At 36.1% G+C, this 21,808-nt stretch overlaps 1 protein-coding gene across 18 annotated transcripts in view; it reads left to right on the top strand.

Annotated features, from left to right (window-relative positions):
• AFDN (afadin, adherens junction formation factor) overlaps positions 1-21,808 on the top strand; it is a 111,620-nt gene that overhangs the window by 19,787 nt on the left and 70,025 nt on the right. For 10 of the 18 annotated variants that reach the window (XR_014882156.1, XM_085219844.1, XM_085219841.1 and 7 more), the window contains 5 exons: positions 13,897-14,092; positions 15,850-15,965; positions 16,810-16,973; positions 18,232-18,392; positions 19,370-19,527. Coding sequence is in view for 17 of the 18 variants with exons in the window: in XM_085219844.1 (XP_085075970.1) it covers positions 13,897-14,092; positions 15,850-15,965; positions 16,810-16,973; positions 18,232-18,392; positions 19,370-19,527 (795 nt within the window). In the remaining variant the exon portion in view is untranslated. Of the gene's footprint in view, positions 1-13,896; positions 14,093-15,849; positions 15,966-16,809; positions 16,974-18,231; positions 18,393-19,369; positions 19,528-21,808 lie in introns of those variants that run through there. The other 8 variants (XM_085219835.1, XM_085219833.1, XM_085219840.1 and 5 more) reach the window with 1 other exon arrangement.

The raw sequence follows: 21,808 nt of genomic DNA, 5'->3' as shown, positions 1-21,808 counted from the left end.
ACCAAACTTTCATTATTGTCCTGAGCAAGGAGCAGAGGCTCTAAAGCAATAGGAGTGAGAGAGGAAAATGCACTGGCCGTGATTGAATTACTGCAATTCGAAGAAGAACAGTTTTTGACTTGTATAGCTTCAAGTTGCTTTCAAGTGGTTCTTCATTTTAATGACTGAGTGGTGGCACAACAAAGAGATACTTTCAGCAACTTTAATTGATTTTTTTTTTTTTTAATTTATATCTTTAAAATATGTTCAATCTACTGTATCTTTGCTCTGTCTTTCTCATTTCTCATTTTCTATCAATTCTCATTCTGTCAGTGCACTGTCAATTCTCATTTTCTTCTTATAATTTTGATTACTTTCCTCTTCTGGCCTGTTTTGTTGTAAAGATGCTGCTGTCACATTTGCTGGAAGTCAAAGACTCAGGACTGTAAAGTGAGTTTTTGTATGGACAATATCTGATGCAGCGTTTTGTAGAAGGGCACTTGGTGTCACGTAATTCCTCCACCATTTGTGATATTTCTGCATGGACTGAGTCCATGTCAGTATCCTCTTCTTACGTCCAGGACATGAAATCATTTTCAAAGCTAGTATTAGCAGTAGAGATTGTAGCTCTAATGCATTCTGCAGTTGGTGGTTCCTAAGATTCTGGGTGTAAGTTATTTCCAATTGAAAATATCAACTTGGTATTTGATAAATTTAGTTGAACTTGGAAATAATAGGAAGCTATCTTTATTTTATACAACTTACTCTTAGACATTAGATGCTATGTCTTTCACTATTACAATAAAAATGCTTCTACTGTAAAGTGTACTGAAAAGTTAAATGATTTACTAATGGAAATATAGTCAAATTATACTTCAGTAGCCTTTGTCAGGCCTATTATATTGAGTTTCAAAAGCAGTCATAATGTTGTGTTTGTTGAGGCTTGGACTATTTAAATAGGCGTTTCAGTAAGAGGGATGAAATGTCTTTAATTCCCATATATATTCAAGTTATTACCAGTAGATACTGCTAGCTAACTTTTGATACACTTCCCAGTCTGCCAGGATCTGATTCTGCAGAGATGTTCCTTGTTCCTGTAAAATACTATTATTGACTTTATTTTGAATACCAGTTGCTGCACAGGGGAAAAATACAAGCACGTGATTTCATATTCATTTCTCCAGCTAGTGAGAAGGCTTTCTAGCAGTCAAAGACTTCTTCGCTCATTTCTAGTTCAGTCGGGTGTTTTGTAATCCCTCCTTTGTGCTGGCCTTGCATGTTAGATGGCTTCATGGGGGAGTTCTTAAAGGAAGCGAGGGACAGACATTGGTTGTTTCAGAGCCAGTCCAGAGAGAAACACCCATCAGAGTTCACAGAAGTGCTTGCATTGGAAAAAATGGCAGTGACAAACATGGAGCTGGAGTCAGGTAGGTGGGGAAGGGGAAACAAAATCAGAAACAAAAGAAATATTTTTGTTGAATAGCTATGTAGGTTGCTCCAAAAGTAATGTCTCCTATTTATTTCCATGGAAAATACAACAGATACAAAGAGCACAATAGCACTATTTGGTGCAGGAAATTCACAGCTACAAAACACTATTTTTTCAGCGTACTCACCACCATTAGCTATTCATTTTCACCAGTGATGAACAAGAGCCTGCATGCCACACTCAGAAATCTACACAGTGAAGGTGACTCACTGTATCCACTACTGAAATGCACCACCCACCGCCTCACTGTCATAACATCCACTGTTTGGTCTCTGTGAATGTTCAGCAAGCATCCGTGAATGTCATTAGGGGCCATTTTTTCCACGTGGAGGATATGAGTGACACTGGTTTGCTTCACATGTATTCCCATGTCAGACTCCATTCTGTCAGACTGCCCCTCTGCTGCCATTTGTCACATGGCAGCAACATGTAATGGAATGTTAGTGGAAAGGTTCAACACCTACTGCCGTAATACCACTGTATCACTGTATGCCTCTGATGCTGTTAGCCAACATAATAAAATAAGAGGCATTACTTTTGGAACAGTCCTAACATGTAAGTATGAAGTGTATTGAAATGTTTAGGACTATTTTGAACTAACTAGCTTTTGTGTTAGAATAGAGAAAATTATTTCTAGCATGAGAAGTCAAAGAGAAACAAAAGAGTGAATGCAGGATCAGTATCAGTCTGAAGATATTGTAGGTGGCATTACTGCAGAGAAAGCCCCTGTTTAACTTGTCAGCAAGTGGCATTGTTTTCAAATGCTACTAACTGAAACTGAATGTCATTCATCAGGCACTGTTTTTGGTAAATTTGTTGCCAAAGATTGTATAACAGGATTAAATAGGATCTGCAGGGGGAAAGCTATCAGCAGCTAAACTTTATCAAACTGTTACAGCTATTGTAAAGATTTTTCAAAGCTGTGTCCTTGGATAGTCTCCTCATTCTCCATTAAGATAACCAATGACAGTAATGAGCTGTTTTATAGGTTTTAAGAAATTGCATGATTCCTGTAATTAAAAAAGAAAAGAGAAGAAAACTGAATTCAAAATGGTGATACCTGCAGGATTTTTTTGAGTTAACAGGATTAAAAAGAAAAGCAAACTTGTCTGGACTCTTTCTCTCATGTTCGGAAGTTTCAATATGGACCAAGTGTTTCATTTAGATGTTCAGAAAGTTTACTGTTAATACTTCTTGTAATGTCTAAAACTGAGGTGTTTTCGTTTTCATTCATGCCTGTTTTTATCTGTGGTAAATGACTATCTCTTCTTTTGGATGTGTGGCAAAAGTAACTTCAGAAAACTTGGCTCTTGAATGTGTGCTCAGACTGAAGGTGCTTTTAAGCACTATGGCTGTGCATTGTGGAGTGAGATCAGTAAATGGTGTCATAGTCACTTTAATTAAACAGTGCTGATCTTGGGTTTTGTTTTCTGCATGCGCGTGGGTTGTTTGGTTGGATTGGTTTTTTTGTGTGTGTGTGTGGTTGTTTTTTTCTTTTTTTTTTTTTTTCCCAGAACTAATGTTGTCAATGATTATCTTTCTCTTTTCTGAGAAACAGAGGAAGTGAGGAAGTTAAATATTTTGGGTAGAAAGGAACAACAGGATTTGTTCAAGGAGATTCTTCCACCTATTTCTATCCAGAGCATTAGTAGGACAAAGATTGTGTTTTAGGTTACATCTTGAAATGGTATTTTTCCCCTCTGTCCTGCTTGACTGAACTAATATACTTGGAAAATAACTTTTTGAAATCCAGTCAAGTTTTGGATTTGAACCAATCCTATCTGGAATGTATGAACTTAATGATTGCAGACCAAATTCCAAGACGGTGCAACAATAATTGTACAACTGGAACAAATTTAAATGTTGCACATTAATGTCTCTTGAGGTAGTTGAACTGGTAATAAGGTTAATGAAGCTGGCAACAGTCCTGTGCAGTTCTGTGCTATCACATTGCTTTTTGGCAAGATCTTGACCTGCTATAAAACCTTCAGCAATGTCAATTTGGCAGTGAGCTCTTAACAGTGCTGTAAACAAGAGAATACAGATTGAGAGTTCTTTCTACTTAGAACCCATTTTTCCTCAAGTTTATGTACTCAGTAATCCCTTGTAGATATTGTGTATTGTCAGGTAGCATCCTCTTGCATTTTGTTTGGTTGTTTGATTCTTCATGTTCGTAGGTGCACTGAGATCCCTCAGAAAAAAAGTAAATACGTAAATACTTTCCTCTTTTTACATTGCTTTTAATGTGGGCCTGCCTAATCTCGGTAAGCTGGGAAATTTGGGTCTGGTTAAGAGTACGTTCTGTATTAGAGGTTTGAGTACCTTTTTGAGTTGCACTATGTCTTAGTTTTGTCTGTTTGACTTCTGTATTGTTTTTTGTTTTGTTTTGTTTTCTGGTAGATTCCTCACTGCTGTTTCTTTCTTTCTTTCTTTTTTTTTTTTTTTTGGTCTACTCTGGGAGAATCGGGTGCTTGTTTCCTATTAGACTTGTTAACATTCCTGCCATAAACTCCTGACTAATTAGCCTGGTTGCCAGAGCACTTGCATGCAGAGTATCGGATAGCATCTGCGTTTTTCTAGTTCAGTCAGTGTAGCTGGATGTCTTAACCCTCTGCAGTACAGGTCCTAGCACATCTGATGGGAATGAGGAACTAATGTGACATGACCAAGAATATCAGTGCAAGGAAGAAGTTGTCGCAATCTGTCTTCACTGGCTCTGTCAGCTGAAGAATAAATATCACGCTGCCCTTGGTTCTATTATGCAAATGGGATCCAATTTTTATGTTTTCTCTTAATGCTCCGTTGCATCATACTGAAGTTTGATTCTAATTTAGTAAAAATGCACTGCTGATTAAAAGAAATTAATTGAGGTGCCCGTTTAAATGACTGTTAGTGCATTTTTTGTAATGCAGTGCATGTTTTTCTCATATTTCCAGTAGCAGGTAAAAATGAGAGAGGTAATATCTCTCCGAGTGGTCAGTTAGAGACAAGATTTCGTTTCCACGTTGAAGAGAGAGGCTATCGTGTCAGTACTTCTAGACACTGGAGAATCCAGATATGAATGAAATGTTGGGAATAATTTTATTGATGCTGTCTCTAGTAGAACAACACAATCAACTTTAGGGAGGATGGCCACAAGAAATGGCTGCATGGCTGCGGTTGCTGGTGGAAATGCTTATTTCAGGGGTGCAGATTTCTGTTTTAGCTAACAGAAATGCTGATCTGCCTGTAGCTAGTGCTGTTTGGGTTGCTGTAACCGCAAGACCTCAAAACTTCACCTCAAAATTCTGTCTTCAGTTTTTGCTAGTTTCACTTAGTAAAGCTAGCTTTTAAGTTACTGACATCTTGTTATGGTTTTAAGGTTGCTGTTAATGATGTTTCTCTACCAAAATTTATGTAGGAAACAACTGTATTTTTTAAAATTATATAGAAAATATGGCGTAACTACAGTATCTAAGAGCTCCTTCAGTATTTCAATTCCAGAAGTGCTGTTAGTAGTAGACTTCTAAATTTTAGTTTATGACCTTCTGAAAGTTGTTTATTTTCTTGAGTTTCATGCATTCAGAGAATGAGCCTGTATGGGAGAGATGTGCCATTTCAGTAGCAGGCCACAATTTCCACTCAGCTCATGAGAGCTGTCAGTCTCTTCTGATACAGTTCTGACATACCAGTGTTAGCATTCGTAGAAGCTTTTATGTGCTGGTGCCACTGTATATAAGCTAAGCCTACTTTCTCTTTAAAAACCTCCATTCAAATCTTCACTTCTTATGTACAAGTTCAAAAGATTCCTTTTGAAATCCTGTTTGCCTCTAGCTTTAGAAATAGCACTTTGAAAGTTGAATTGCTACCCCACACAGTAAGACCTTATTGCTGCGTTGTTAGCCTCTTCACTATTGTATAAACTTGCATGAGGAAGCAGGAGGACAATGGAGGGTTGCCTGACTGCTGGCAAGGTGAGCAGATGACTAAGGTGATGCTGCACCATTGTGCAGGTGTGAAATGCAGAGCAGATCGGGCTGGATGGATCATCTACTGGCTGCTAGCTTCTCCTCCCTTCTTTGTTCTGGCGCTTATCTGACCTGCACACAGGCCTTAGGGCACACAGAGCCAGCAAAGCCCAAAACAAAGAAGTCCCTATTGGTTTACCGGACTGTAAAGGCTCTGTGCAGGGTCAGGAGTGTGCTGATTCTAGTGGAAAAGTAGAAAAGAATTTCTAGCTTGGCTGAGGTTGCTGCTCAGTGGTTCACAGAAGCAAAAGGAATGGTCTTTAACAAAATAAATAAGTGAAGCCATTGCTTTATTTTATTTTTATTTTTTTAACATATAACTGAAAGGTGCTACAGTGGATAGTCTGCACTACTTATTTTTCTTCTCGTAAGTGTTATAGAGCTACTGACAAGTGTTCTGTTTTTAGGTCTGCAACAATGACATGTTGCAGGCAGGGAGTGGAAAGGTAAGGGATGTATCCTCAAGACCTATTGCTGTTTGTTGTGGTTTTGTTGTGTTTTTTTTTTTTATTATTTGTTTGTTTTTGCACCTGCTCTTAAATGTGTTGTGATTAATCCAGCATAGACTTTGCCCAGGTTTTGACTTCTTTTTTCAAATATGATGAGACTGCAAGTACCTATGATTTTTGGCAGAGATTGTTTCAGAGTATTTTGATAGACCAAACATATATGTCAATTACTTTTTTTTTCTGTCACACTACCTTCTTCCAACAATTTCCCAAATAATGAGGGTGCTTTGGTTTGTTGTTTTTCTTTTTTAAAATTTTATTTATTTTGTATTTTCAAAGTATCTGTTCACAGGGACTGCCAGATTCTCATTATTATGTTATCAGGAGAGTCATAGAATGGGGGTTGTGTCAGCATTAATATAGTTTATAACAGTATATATGACTTAATCTGGGAGAGTGATTTAATCTCCTTTAGTTTTATTTGTTGTGTTTTTGTGTTTAAGTGGTCTAACGTAATGAATTATTGAAGTTTAAATAATTACATAACCATTAGCACTCCCTGTTAAAAATATTTTGGTATTTTTCAGTAAATTGACTCAAATTTTATTTTGTTGGAAGAGGGATCTGCGTTTCCTTCTGCTTACTTGTGAAAAGTTAAATGATCTGTACACATAACAAAAAATATCCTGCAGGTGGCAGACGGTTGCTGTGTGTTGCATATGCTGGTAAGATTTTTGTCATTGTTCTCTGCGGGTTTGAAAATTAGAGAGCAGAGCCTGTAGTTCTTTTGGGGTGCACCTTTGGTGTATTTTTGCTTTATTTCTCATGGTAACTGCTTCTGGAGCTGTAAGCCTTGCTTGAAGTCACTTCATGATGCCTACACAACAAAGCGCTTTCAGGGTGAAGTGTGGTTGGTTGCTGCGTGGGGTCTGGTGGCCTTGGCAAAATACAACTCAGACGTTAACTCTTTGTTTTGAAGGAGGTAGGAGTTACCCTGTTTACTTAGTGTTGATGAGTCAACTACAAAGTTGGATTTTGAAATGTGAGGTGATTGTTTTCAGCACAACATGCTTTTCTTTTAAGTCCAGTAGTCATTGGATTGATCGTTCTTGGTGTGAAGGCAGTTTGAGAAGGAGGGAGAATGTGTGCAAGATATATTAGAATATTTGCATCAGCTACAATTTAAGGTTCACTTAGACATTCAAGCTACATTTATGGTTAGCAAATTCTCTTTTAGAGTGTGTTTTATTTATATTTATAGAAGTGAGTTTTAATCTTTGTTTACGATTTTATTTCTGTAGCATTTGTCATAGACTGCAGTGGTTTTTGCATTGACTTAATTGCATTAATTGCATTACGTTTATACTACAAAAATATTTGTAGTATCCATGTTTTTTGATCTTGACTGCTCATTTTATTTTGTAGTGAGGCTGATTCCTCAGGTGTACTTTTCTTCAGGAAAATAAATTGATGATTTCTCCTAGTTATCCACCTGTGCTGAATATTATTGATAATTCTCTGATAGAAGACTGTTGTTGGCCCTGCTTCTGTGAGCAGAGCTGAGGCAGTTGAATATATCATTGACCCACATGTCAAAGGTTTGGAAGAAGAAATAAAGCTGATGAAATTGCTGTTGTTTTAATAGGAGCTGTTTATTCGTCTTTGTTCTTTCTTTCTTGTCTTGAAACCCTCTAAGGTGTTCTGCCATCACTTGTGAAACTGCACTTATTGAGGCGTTGGAAAAGCTGTAGGGTAGCAAAAGCTTTGCTTTCTCCAGTAGATGGAAAATGTTTTAAGACATTTAATAGGAATTATGGCAGGTTCTGCTGGTGTTACTAGAAGATGATTTTTTTTTTTATATCCTTTTTAATAGTTTATCATAGAGTTTGTGTATGTTCCTGTTTGGCATAACTGCTAGGAATGCATGCTGCAAAGCTTGGTGTAATTTTAATGCTTATTTTAATGCTTTTTGGTGATATAACGTTCGGGGTTTTTTTGGTTTTGTTTTTAATCTTGTAGAAATTCCTTAAGATATTTGTTAGCATTGCATAGATAATGTTGCATGCTATGAATGTGGAAGGAATTCCATTTTTTACTCTGTAGATTGACTGTGGGTCAGATACTAAGGAACTGCACAAATGTCAGAATATCATGCAGTACATGACCTATTGGTGAACTGAATGCATTTAAAAGCAACATGTATTTGCTTTAATTCTAATTGTTGTACTCTGCATTGGTTTTATTGTGATTTATATTCTGCTAGAAAAACTCTTCAGCAACAAGTACGTATATCTGAATAATAATTGCAGCTTAGTTAAAAGTTAGTCCTCTGCAGATTTTTGCCTGCAGAATTTGAATTTGAATGGAGCACAAAGAAAGATGTGATGTTCTCAATGCCAGCTTTTGGTATTTTCTAGAACCTGCCACAATGAATGCAAGATAAAGAGTAGTATTAATACAGCTTTAAAAAAAAAATAAAAATCCTTACTCAAAGATATACTCTGGAAATGTTACAGATAAGGATTTCTGACCTGAAGTTTACATATTCTCTACTACTCAAGAGATTAAATAGTTTATCAAGTGCTATCCATGTAATATACTCACTTATGCTAAAATATTGAAGTACGTATTGATTTGTGGTTGATACTGGTGGGATGGGAGTTTAAAAGCCTGCCAGTGTTCTTTGCCTGTGGGAATAGCGTCCCGACCTTTGTTTGTTGCTTCGTCCCACGTAGTTGAATAATAATCTCTCAGTACCTCCTCTGGCACTATAAAGGAGGGGTTTCCTTTCTCATGCAGGAGCATTGCTGCGGATTACTGTGGCTGGCTATTTACTGCTTTGTTTGCAGAAGCCTCTGTTTAATTCTTCAGGAAGTCCAGGTTTCCCTGCTACAAATCCCATTGTATCAGATGGAAGACTTTTCTCGAACTTCACTTGCTGCACATTCTTTTCCACTTTTTCCACTTGTTTTTTTCATATGCCTTCTTGTTGTGTTCTCCTTGTGTAAAAAGACTGGAACAGTTGGGAAAAAGAAAAAAAAGAATTGGTTTTTACAGAGATTTTTGAAAAACAGAAGTATTTATATTTCAATCTTCCATTGCTTAATACTTTCAGTGTTCTTTAATCAGTTCTCAGTAATCATAGACCAAACCTCTTATTTATTTGCACTTCTGTGTCATTTAACATTGAATGAGTAACTGTCTTCATTATTCCTTAATACTGCTAAAAGTAGAAATGCCTATGTGATAATAAGTACCTGGGGGCTAGATCTAAAGAGTAAAAGTGCATTTCAAGAAACAGAAGTCATTTTGCTGAAGCTTCCTGGAAGGCTTAAGTGATAATGTTTGATTTGAAAACTTATATGCCACGCTTTCAGTTTCAAATGTTACTTAAGTGGTTTATATAACTGTTAGGTTGGTTTCCTGCATTTGTAGTGATCTTTTTCAACTGGTGATGATCTGAAGTCAATGAGAATGTCAGAGAAGACCCATGAATTGGGAATGCCAATGTTCTCAAATAACATTTTGTCAAAGATTTTTGCAAGATTTTGGGGAATTTCAAAGCCTTCATGTTGTGAAATCATTGTTTCAAGTTTGCCACTCTGGTGCTTTTGTATGTTTAGCTGCTTTATCTGAAGACAGACTTTTGGAACATTTGGCCTCTTGGTTTTGAAGCTGTTCTTGCATAAAGTCAATGACAGTCTTAACAAAGTAGTTGAAGCACTGTTACGATGTGTTGGTGGGCGTTTTGATTGGCTGTTGTAGTACAGATCCACCAAACATTTTATTTATTGCCATTTGCTGCATATTGTAGCTACATATTGTCTGTTTTGTGACTAATTAAGGTGCGATACCAATTTGCTTTTTTTTGTTTTGTTTAAAAGCACACACAAAAAAACAAATAATAAAAAAATACCAGTTAACTATCCAAGTCTTCTATTGTTGTCTCTCTACATGATGTACTTACGGAAATTACTGCAAGTTCAGCTAGTGATGGAAAAAAGCATAAGAAGGCTCTGTATTTAAGGGAAGTGTTCTTTATGATTTGAAAGACTTAAAAGAAGCTGACTTGTCAGCTATGTGCTTCCAAGATATTTATTTTGCAGTCTAGATTATCAGAATCTAACTCTTGTAAAAATTGACTCTGCTGGCATGGTAGAAGACTGTACATTCCTATGTAAGGAGAAGTGGACTTGAACAGCACATATATAAAATATTTAAAACATGTTTAGATGAGAAACAGAGATCGCATATGATGCATGTAAATTCCTAAGATAAGAGCTTTTATAGCCTCATATTTGCTCACTTTTGAAATCCAGAGAACGATTTGATTTCTTTTTGGTAATTGGTGATTGTCAGTTCCTCATCTTTAGAGAAATATTAATTTGAGATATGTAAACGTTCTGGGGAGATTTGTCTACTTACAAGTTTATGTTAGTTAGTAATGCTTGGATATCTCTGTATCTATTTACTTTTTCACAAGAGATTTTTATTCATTAGCCTCTTTCCTTGACACAAGTCCACATTATAAATCACAGTAAACCTAGCTTGCAGTCTTGCCAAAGAAATGCAGGACTGAGTGCATTTGGAGGCTCAAGGCAGATTTTAGAGTGAGGAGTAGAAATTTAAGACCTTGTTTTCTTCTTGTGGTTGGGGGCACTTTGTGAGTCTTTGTGCACATTTGTTATATGTTACTGGCCAGGTGCTTTGAGCACGCTAAATGTGCCTTAAGCTAGAAATAAGTACATAAAATATAATACATAAATATAATATAATAATGAAGACTGTTTTGTAGCCTACCGCCTCCTTAATTTTTCGAAACGTGAAACCAGAGACTTCTGTACAACCGAACATTTGTATTTAAATTCTCTAGTAATCCAATAAAGAAAGATTGCAACTTTCTGCAAATGAAACATTAAACTAAGTGGAGCTTTATACTGGGAAAATATATTCATATTATGAAATTTTGTGATGCAATTGTGCAGCTTATGTTTTAAAGGAAAACTTTGGAGAAGTGTGTTCAGATGCATGAGCTGCGGAGGGACAGCGCAACAAGCTGAGGTGGAAGAGCATGGGGAAAACAAGGCAGTCAGTGTCAGTGCATTTGGTTGTTTTCATACCCTGATTGTCAAAGCAAGAAACTAAAACTCGAGTGACAGTTGTTCATTCACTTCTTTTCTGAAACGAATAATGCTAATGTTGTATCTCAGTGGTCATGGTGCAGTTTTGTCACTTCTCTGTTCTGTTAATGCCCAGAAGTAGGAGCAAGTTTTAGAAACAAAATTTTAAAACATAATAATAGAGAAACTCATGAGATTGGAGAGATCCTTTAGCTGTTCTCTAGATCCCTTTTGAATGTATCTATGTTGCATTCCTTTGCTCTGCTAGTTAGTTCAGAGAATGAATACAATCTACAGCATTAAAACATGACTAATGCAGTGCACATTCTCAGTAAAATAGTCTCCTTTCCTTTCCGGGGAAGAGGAAGTCAACGTACTGATTGAGCATTAGGCAAAACCAGTTACTAGAAAGCTGAAGTAGTATACATGAGGAAGATTGCAAAGCTATAAAATCTGGCAAGGACAGTATGAAAGTGTAAGATAAAAAATAATTTACTGAATAATATATCAAAAGTCTTTAGTAATAACTTTATTTGAACACATTACCATGAACTTCACACAAATCATACGGCTATGTCATGATCGCTTTTATGAAAGAAAACTTATCAAGGAAAGGTAAGAGCAGAGAAACTTTGCTTCTGTATTGACTATTGAAAATCTTGGAAAGGCTGTCATGATGAAGACCTTCTTATAACTTGTCAGAGGAGCTCTTCTTGCACTCTTGTTAAAAGTGCAAATAGACAACACAAAAGCAAGTTGCTAGAATCAGACAATATTCATCACATAACTGCAAAAAATGAGAGATGAAGTAACTTTACTGCTATTTAATGATTCTTCTTGCTAGCCACCCTTAGGCGCTTGGATATAAATGCAATGTGAAGCCATAATTAAAAGGATGATTACTAAGAATTTCATCTGTGCTGATTAGAATCTGTAGTAACAAAGATCTCATGGATGCATTATAATTTTAATAGCTCCATAATCTATGTGAAAAGGTGTTTCTCAAACCGTTTAGAGCTCACTGAATGAATTATCAAGAATATTGAACAATGAAGAATTTATTCACAGAGAAGGTAGTCAAGTAAGAAGTGTTGTAGTAGGCATCTCAGGGGAGTGATGGAGTCCCCATCCCCAGAGGTATTTAAAAGATATATGGATGTTGTACTAACGGGCATGATTTAGTGATAGGATGTAGTAGGTCAGGTTGGACTTGATCTTAAAGATCTTATCCGGTGTAGGTGACTCTATATGTAAAGAAGATCCAATTGGCTCTGGTATGTAGGATTTCCAGAAATCTTCTGCATGAGATCAAGGAGATTTAAAAAAAAAAAAAAGGCAGGAGGTGAGTGGCAGTAACACTTCCATTTTGAAAACCTGTGTGGTAGGAAAGTCGAGACCCAACTTTATCTAATTGCAGAAGGCCCTCTGCATTCGAAGTGGATAAGAAGAAAGTGGTGGAGGCCATACGTTAGGAAGGCACACAGAATTTGTAACTTGCAGGAAGGAACAATTGTTCAGGATTACAATAAGCATTTGTGTGAGAAAGCCAGTTTAGGATCAGAAGGATTCATTCTATCAATTGTTAGGATAACACGGAACAAAAGAAAATGGGCAATTGTCTAGGTCTGTGGTGCATTTGCATTCAACTGCCATGTGCAGATATTCCATCTCTAAGATGGAACTTGGGAAGGTTCAGAAATGGGTTCAATGGTTCAGATTGTCAAAGGTACAGAATTAATTCCTTGGGAATGTTAAGACAGGATGGATCAGCCTGAAGAAAATGTGCAGGGAGAAAAGTCTTGTGAAGTCATGAGTGAAGTCATAAGTGACCTGGAGGAGAAGAGGATAAGAAATGTTCTTCATGGTCTTTATCAAAGCAAAAATGTCGCAGTTGTGAGTTGTTTTTTCAATGCAAACAAACAAAACAAAAAAGGTTGGCGCAGAGTGGAGAGCACAATGATAAAAACAGTCTACAGTTGTAAAATGTGTACTCTCTGTGTATGTAGGTTTATCTTACTGTGCAGGTTATACTACTTTTTTCCTGGAGTGATAGAAAAGCTTCAGTAAATGTTTGTGGATTTTGTTGCCAAAAGATAATGTTGTGATATCTTTTCTGTGAACAATTGCAGCACTGGAAAGAACTGTGCTTAGCATGGAACCTGCCACTGCACCCAGTACCAGAGGATATTTCTACTAGAAAGCCTCTGGAAAATGAAGGCACAAACAGTGACTATTAAACAGTGAACTTTGCAACATCAGAGTGGTTAGGGAACTGTACTGAAGACTAACCTTTCTGAAAATATCAAATAAAACCCATTTTGGTTGAGTTAGCTTCCTCATCAGGCTATTTCTATGAATGCCAACCTAAGACAGAGGAGCATGTGGTAGGGTAAAGTAGAGAGAAAAGATGATACTCAGGACTGCTGTGATAGAAAGTTGTTCTCTTTGAGACACATTGAACTCCATTATATTTAGCTTGTGTCATTACATATGTATGATATGAGGGCAAGGTTTAGGCAACAAAATAGCTTGGGACTGATCTCAAGATATGTTTTTGTGTGTATTTTTATTTTTTTTTCAGGTAAATCTGAAAGTAACTTGAAATTTGAAATCTCAAAGATTGAAGTTTCAAATATTTGCAGTAATGTGGGGTGCTTGATTTCTTTAAATGGAAAATCCTGTTTTTTTCCATGTCCTTGTCAGTAATCCCTAGTATCCTCAGACTTTGGTAAACCAGTGCAATATTTGAATGTCTTACGATTTCATAAAATGTTTCTAACAAACTGAGCTATGAACTACTAGCCATTAACCAAACTTGTGGTTTTAAAAATTTTTTTTTATATTTTTTGCAGGATTTGGAATTTCATGGTGTAATGAGATTTTACTTTCAAGACAAAGCAGCTGGAAACTTTGCAACAAAATGTATACGTGTCTCAAGTACTGCCACAACTCAAGATGTGATAGAGACTCTTGCAGAGAAGTTCCGGCCAGACATGCGCATGTTGTCATCCCCGAAATACTCGCTCTATGAGGTGCATGTCAGTGGAGGTTAGTGCTTATTTGTCCTCTTTCCTGCATCCGTGCTACTTTTCTACCCACCTTTAGCAAAAATACCTCTAAGTTTTGCTCTCTGTTTCCGAGGTGTATAACAGAGTTTGATTTATTTATTTATTTATTTATTTATTTATTTATTTGCTGCTGTTATGTATGTCACTACTACTACTTGTTACACCAGGAAGTGGTATTTCAGAATGTAAGCAAGTCTATTAGGCCTGCAGTTCATGTAAGTTTTAATTATGATTATTAAGTGCTGTACTTGACATCTTCTCACTTGCTGACATTTGTGAGAGTGTTGCTATTTTTAGGACCAGTCGATTAAGGCTGGATTTATAGTGGGAGGATGGAGGTGTTAAATTGGAGCACTTGAGAGTGCGTCTCAGTTCTTTGATGTTGTGGGTCTTGCAGGTAGCCTTATGTTGTATATGCCTTTACTGCTAAACTGGAGGAAATTCAGTATATTGTTGTCTGAAGCTGCTGTGTTTCCTAAGCAGAACCTTTAGTGTTATCTGGGAAGAGCTTAGATTTCTAAGCAGCCTTTTGTTGTTGCTAGTATTTGTCTTCCCCAGTAATACCTCACTTCAATAGAACACTACAGGTTGGAAGCAGTGTAGGGTGCAGAGGGTCACTACAAAACTATGGGAAACTAGTGTCTTTAATTCTTCTTTTGAATGACTGAAACTAATATAATGTGAGATAAAGAATGGACGCTTACTGGAGTGTATGTCACTTTCCATGGTCTGTGAGTGATGACTCGATGCGAGTCATAAGGGATTAAAAAAAGAAGTTTGTGTCGTCACTGATTAAAGTGATGAATAGTATATGGTTTCTCTGCTTCAAGTTGTTTGTGTTTGTTTTAAATCCCTTAGCACAGTATTTGTAGCCAAAATAGAATAGTTTCCTTTGCAGGGAAAGTTCCTAGTGTTTAAAGTATGGCTCATAAGAGAAGCACTTCACTCAATATGAGTTTTTCACATTAAGTAAAACATAAATGCAAAGACATCAGTGCTGTGTGTATATACTATCTGCTACTTCTAAATGGAGATAAAATAACAAGCTGCTTAATTTTCTTAAACACTCTTAGATTTTCTTCATGTAAAATGGATTCAGCACACTAAATGAAGTTTGTGTAGTATACGTAGATAATGGATTTTTGTTTTATAGTCTGATTTGTTTTTTACAATCTTTAAAGAACAGTAGTTCTTGGGTCAAGGTCAGATTGGTTACATTTTAAATGAGGAAGATGAGTATTTCAGAGCTTCATTAAATTATGAAGTTTCAAGTATTTTAGCTGCAGAAACAAGTTCTGATTGTTAATCTTACATTCTTGAGCTTATTTCTGATAAAGAAAATGCACAAGTCAGTTTGTTATGGACCTTTGTCTTACACAGATAAACTTGGGTTGGGTATTGGAAAGGAGCCATTTATCTCTGCATCTTTACACCACTAGGCTCTATACCTTTAGGAAGGCATCGACTGATTACTGGAGCAAGCTGCCTAGACAGGTTGTGAAGTCGTCTTCTCTGGAGATATTCAAAATCTGCCTGGATTCCTTCCTGGACAGCCCACTCTAAGGAACCTGCTTTAGCTGGGGCGTTGGACTGGACCATCTCCAGAATTGCCTTCCAACCCCTACTGTTTTGTGCTTGTGTTACTGTGGTGCTGTTCAGCGAAAGTGCAACTTTGTTTCTAGATCTCTTTGCTCTTGAGATGCCACGTAATTGTTAACACTTTTCATTTTTTTGAAGAAGAAAGAAGATTAGATGTGGATGAGAAGCCTCTTGTTGTACAGTTAAACTGGAACAAAGATGATCGAGAGGGAAGATTTGTTCTCAAGAATGAAAATGATACGGTTCCTCCAAAGGTGAGGCTTTAAGCAGTATGCTAGTGGTAACAGCAGTCTTGCAATTCATGGGACTTGCTCGTTTAGCAAAACTTTTTTTGAAATCTGTTTTTCTAATTCCTGAAAAAAAACTGCTGGATGATGATCTTGGATATCTGCAGCAAGTCTACTTAAATCCTTTAAATGCATCTTCACCACCCTCACCATGCAGCATTATTATAATCTTTCTAAGTAATTGTGATACTTGGATCTGTGTAGCTGCCTGGTATTGTAGCATGCAATACCCAGAAAAGTTTGTTATAATAAGATGAAGTAAAAGTATCTTCCAACAGTATACGATGCTAAATGCCTAAGAGGTAATCCCACTTCTTGCAAAGCCTTTAAAGGAGGATGCCAGAGAGAGTTATTTAAGTAAAAAATTGTTACCTGCTTCAGTAACATTGGGTTTCTTAAAGAAACTGGTGGAAGAGTGTTTCTTTGTGAGAAATCAGTTTCCGTCTCACAGCAAGGGAAGGATGGGAAGTTTTAGTGTACTTGATGTTCTTTTCTTTTTTTTTTTTTCCTTTTCATTTCTTTTGTATTAGTCATGAAACATTTAATTAGTAACATGAACTTAAATCAGGCTTTGACTCCTGAAGTCAACTAATTGTATACATTATATATTATATCTAACTTTTTTTTTTAGTCCAAGTTATGGTAAATGTGCTGTTTAGAATGGCTGTCATCAGATAAACTCATCTTGGGCTTAGGACTAAATTTTATTTACTATTGGATTTAGAGCTTTTTAATTTCAAAAATTAAAATCAATAATAACACTTCATTTGACTAAAAATGATGGAAGTTGTTTTAAACTGATTTATTTCAGAAGGCTCAGAGTAATGGCCCTGAAAAACAAGAAAAAGAAGGAGTAATACAGAATTTCAAACGAACTCTCTCAAAAAAAGAAAAGAAAGAAAAGAAGAGGCGTGAAAAAGAGGCATTGCGGCAAGCATCAGATAAAGATGATCGACTTCTTCATGGGGATGATATGTAAGTGTTGTAAACATTATCTATGTCAGTTCATACAACCTGCATAATTCTTTAAAGGATTTATTCTCTCTACCAAATAAATGCATTTTATTCTTTTAGGAGTGGTCGACATAGGTATTTTACTATCGTAAACAAAATAAATGATGGCAATTTTTGTGGCTTGTATGTTTATTTTTGGCATAAAGCTTACTTTTTTTATAGGAACCTTAATGATTGTGCAAAAATTGGCACGTACTTGTTGACTTGGACTTTTTTGTTTTTGAGCATTTACTTTAGTTTGGTTCTGTTCCCTTCTCTGTTTTGTCTTTTAACAGGAAAGTAGTACTTGTAGGTACTGCATTTGACTTATCACCTGGCTACAAGCCTGTTTGTTTGGCTTTTGTTTGTTTGTTTTTGAGGTCAGGATTGTTTTTCTTTTGTGTAGTACTGCTCTGCACGGACATATTTGCAACGTTCTTCACATGTCAGTACTGGGCTTTCCAATTCTGTACAGTTACTTAGCTTGATCTTATTTTTAAAAAATTAATGTAGTATTATATTTAAGTACGTGAGCAGAAGTAAAATCACGAGCTACAAGCATGTACTAATTCTACTTCAACATGACTTGCAAGATTTGTAACTCACAACTAAGTTAAGGTGTTATGTAGAGTTCCTATGATTTTTTTTTTTTGTAAGAGGTAGAAGACCTCTTTTCTTCCTTGAAAGGTAGCATTCATCAGTACTTACATTGGTTGCTGATTATCTCATATTCTTAAACAGTCCTAATCCTAGAAGAAGTGCTGTTAGAATAGAAACCATCTAATAACTCAAATAATCTCCTATACGTATGGATTCCACTTGCCTTTTATGAAGTGATGGGGTGATCTATATATATAGATTGCTCTGAAAGTAATGCTTTCTACTTGTTTCCAGAGAAACTACAATAGATACAGAGAGACCAATAGCACTATTTGCTAGTGTTTTGTAACTGAGAACATGTTCTATTTTCTAACATGACCCACCTTCTCTTCATACATCCTTCCATGTCAGACACCATTTTGTCAGCCTGCCCTTCTGCTGCCATCTGTTGCACGGCAACAAAACGTAACAGAATACTGGTGAGAAGGTTCAACCTCGACTGTCATACCAGCAGCCATCCACCTCTGATGTCATGGGCCAACATAATCAAATGGGAGACGTTATTTCAGAGCAACCCTCATATATATATTTTCAGGTACTAATGACAATTTTTCTCTCTTTATTTAAATTAATTTGGCAGTGAGAATTCTCGCCTTGCAGCTGAGGTTTACAAAGATATGCCTGAGACCAGCTTCACTCGCACAATATCTAATCCTGAGGTGGTTATGAAACGACGGCGGCAACAAAAACTAGAGAAGAGAATGCAGGAATTTCGCAGTTCTGATGGCAGACCAGACTCAGGTATGTAGGCTGCTTTTAATTAAATTTGTGTTTATCTGTTAATTGAGTGAATATTTTTAAGGCCAGCAGCTCCTGTGAGTTTGACTTAAATTAACCTTACAGTACAAACAGATACTGGAGAAAATAATAGCTGAGTATGGTGTAATGGAACAGGTGATTCATAGAGGTAAGATTCCACAGTGTGGAACACTATGACTAGTGTGAGTTAGGGGCAAGTTGTTGGGAGAGAGTATGCTTATTGATCTTACTAACAGTGCTGAACAAGGACAGAATTAGATTTATGAATGTTACAAATCAGAGAAGCCTTCTGAAATGAATATGATTCATTTTGCTATGAACAATTTCAGTAATCAGCAGTGCAATCAGTGGCACAAATACATGATGACAAGGAATATTTGTTCGGCTCTGCCCAAAGGGTTCTCCAGAAGATCTTTTGGATCACAGTGATCAAATATTTCCTGTTGTTAATGTGAATATAAAGAACACAGTAGTTGAATAGATACCATCATTACATGCAAGACAAATGGAGCAATTTTAGTAGTATTCTATCCACAGAAGAGTAGTGAAGAATGAGTAGAGGTATAGAAAACACTTCCAATAGGAGTCTGAAATGGGCTTTTCAAAGAGAGGAGAGAGTCTCAGAGATCAGTACAAGCTCGCTGTTAAGATGGGAGAGATTAGTTCATCATCCAGTTGTTCTCACTATTTCATTTTGACATCGCTAAGAGTGGTAAAGATGATGAAGTGTAGGGTGAAAAGCTTTTTTGGAGAATACAACATCACTGGAGGCTTTTACCTGTGATCAAAATACATTTTGAGGATTTTATGTAACCTGCCTTGCATTAGTGCATTGCCTAGTGATTTCTGAAGAAGTTCTTTCTTAGATTCCGTTAGAAATACAATAAATTACCATATTTTATTTTTATTTGTATTTTTCTATTCTGTGGTAGCAATGTTAATTGAATTTTGTTTCCAAGGTGGGACACTGAGAATTTATGCGGACAGTTTAAAACCAAATATACCATACAAGACAATCCTGTTGTCAACTACAGATACTGCAGACTTTGCAGTTATTGAAGCACTGGAGAAATATGGCTTGGAGAAGGAAAATCCCAAGGATTATTGTATTGCTCGTGTAAGTAAAGTTACTACGTCATAATTCTTCCCATGTTTCATATTTTATGGTTGTCTTTACAAGTGGCTTAAAATTGAATGGAAAGACTTCGGTAGTTCAACAGTTATCTTAAAAAAAATAAATAAAAAAAAATAAAAAAAAAGTTCTACAGCACTAAGAGTTGTTTGATTTATTTTTTTTTTTTTTTTCCAAATAAAATCTCATTTTAAAATGTTGCTTGGTACACAGGTAAATGTTAATAAATGAAAGTAACATGTTTTTGTATTGGATACTGTGGCCTGATGCCACAAAATGTACTTATACTTCACAGTTATATAAAAAAAATAGTTGATCCTGCAAAGGCCGAAATTCGTGCTGTTTGTGCATAAGCTATCATAGAATAATAGAATGGCTTGGGACCTCAAGGATCGTTAAGTTCCAACCTCCCTGCCACAGGCAAGGTTGCCAGCCTCTGGATAAAGCACTAAATTAAATTGCCCAGGGCCCCATGCAACCTGACCTTAAACATCTCCAGGGACAGGGCATCCACAGCCCCTCTGGACAACCTGTTCCAGCACCTCACCACTCTCAGTAAAAAACTTCTCCCTGATATCTAATCTAAATCTCCCCTCCTTTAGTTTAAAACCATTCCACCTGTGTCCTATCACTATCTACCCCTGTAAAAAGTTAATTTCCCTCATATTTATATACTTCCTATAGACACTGGAAGGCTGCAATGAGGTCTTCCTACATCCTTCTGTTTTTCAGGCTGAGCAAGCCCTATTCCATTGAATAAGTAAGTCTGCTTAGAGTCAGAATTGCTTAGTCCAAACTCCATTATTAAAGGTTCTTTATGCCTTCCATTGGTAGCTTACCCTCACTGTATATCAGAAAAGATGAAGCATTTAACTAAAATTTTCACTTACTTTCAAAATTTAATTATTTTAGGAGTTCTAAGTGGATTTTATAGAATCACTCTTTCTGAGAGGTACAGCTGTATAAAAAGGGCTCATACAGTACAGATTAAAAATTATAAACTTCTGTCCACATTAACTTCTGAAAGAGAATGGCGAGATATGAAAATATTCATTAACCTATAACTGTGGTCTCAACTATTAATTTACATTAAGATTTTAAATACTCATTTTATTATTGTAAGGGTTTTTTTAAGTAATAGTTACAGCACTTTTTTAGTGACTCATCACATTTTAAAAGCGATTCTCAGTTTTGTCTGTGAAGTATTTTCTATGTGTAATCCTAAGTAGGCTTATTATCTTAATACTGTTTATCTATAAATAAAATTAATGATTCTCAGTCATCATGCTGTAAAATAGGCTCCTGAATTGACATTCTAGTTTTTTCTGATGTTTTGAGAGAATTGTAGCTTGCAGCAGAAACATTTTAACTTTCTTCAGAATTTGAAAAATGTTTTGCATTGAACTATTTTGTTCAGAGCTAGAGGGTGTTATGATGTATTAAGAAATATTTATGATTCAGAGAATTTATTGAGGTGATTACATGCTTCTATACCAGGGAAATATTTGCAAGTCACTGCTGTAATAATGACATTCCCCTCTTATACCTCCACTTGTTCTTCAGTCTTGTGTGTGGTTGTTTAATGTAGAAAATAGTCCATGGAATCTTGCATTGATGCTGGGAAACATTAACCAAGTCTTTGCTCTGAACTAAATTGCTTTAACTTAATTTTCAGGAAAGCACATTTGTAGAATATTTTTGCCTTTTGAGGGATACTTCTTCTTTATATTGTAAATTTCTATAATTAAATAACTTTTCTGTTCACATTTTAAATATGAGTGGTATTCATTGACTAATAGCCAATGTTTTTAAATGCCTTTCAAATGCAGAAAACCTTACTGTTTTGTTCATCAGAAGTCATTGGCTAAAATCTGTTCAGCCTTTCTGAGTGCCTCTGTTCATTAAATGTTTGGTTTTCAAATACAGTTCTTGCTTTTTACTGAAGTTGTGTATTTTTAGATTAACTTAACTTTAAAATCTAACTTTTTTTTTCCCCACGTACTCTATTAATTTGCTTTTCTTGCTGGAAATATAAAAACATCCTAGATCCAGCCTGATAATTCTTTCAACATTGCTTCTTTTTCTGGAAACCTACAGTATGTCAGTAAATAGGTTTCATATGCAGCTTACATAACTTCACTGAAGAACCAGAGGTGTTCTTTATCTCTGGCAGGGCTTTTTCCCTTACCTAGTTTTTCAAATATTTCATTGTATTCTGTGGAAAACAGATCTTCCTTATACATGTTACTTCTTTTAACTTTATAAG

This window comes from Meleagris gallopavo, chromosome 2, assembly GCF_905368555.1.
Source record: "Meleagris gallopavo chromosome 2, MGAL_WU_HG_1.1, whole genome shotgun sequence".
Lineage (NCBI taxonomy): Eukaryota > Metazoa > Chordata > Aves > Galliformes > Phasianidae > Meleagris > Meleagris gallopavo.
This window is presented reverse-complemented; position numbering and strand designations above follow the sequence as displayed.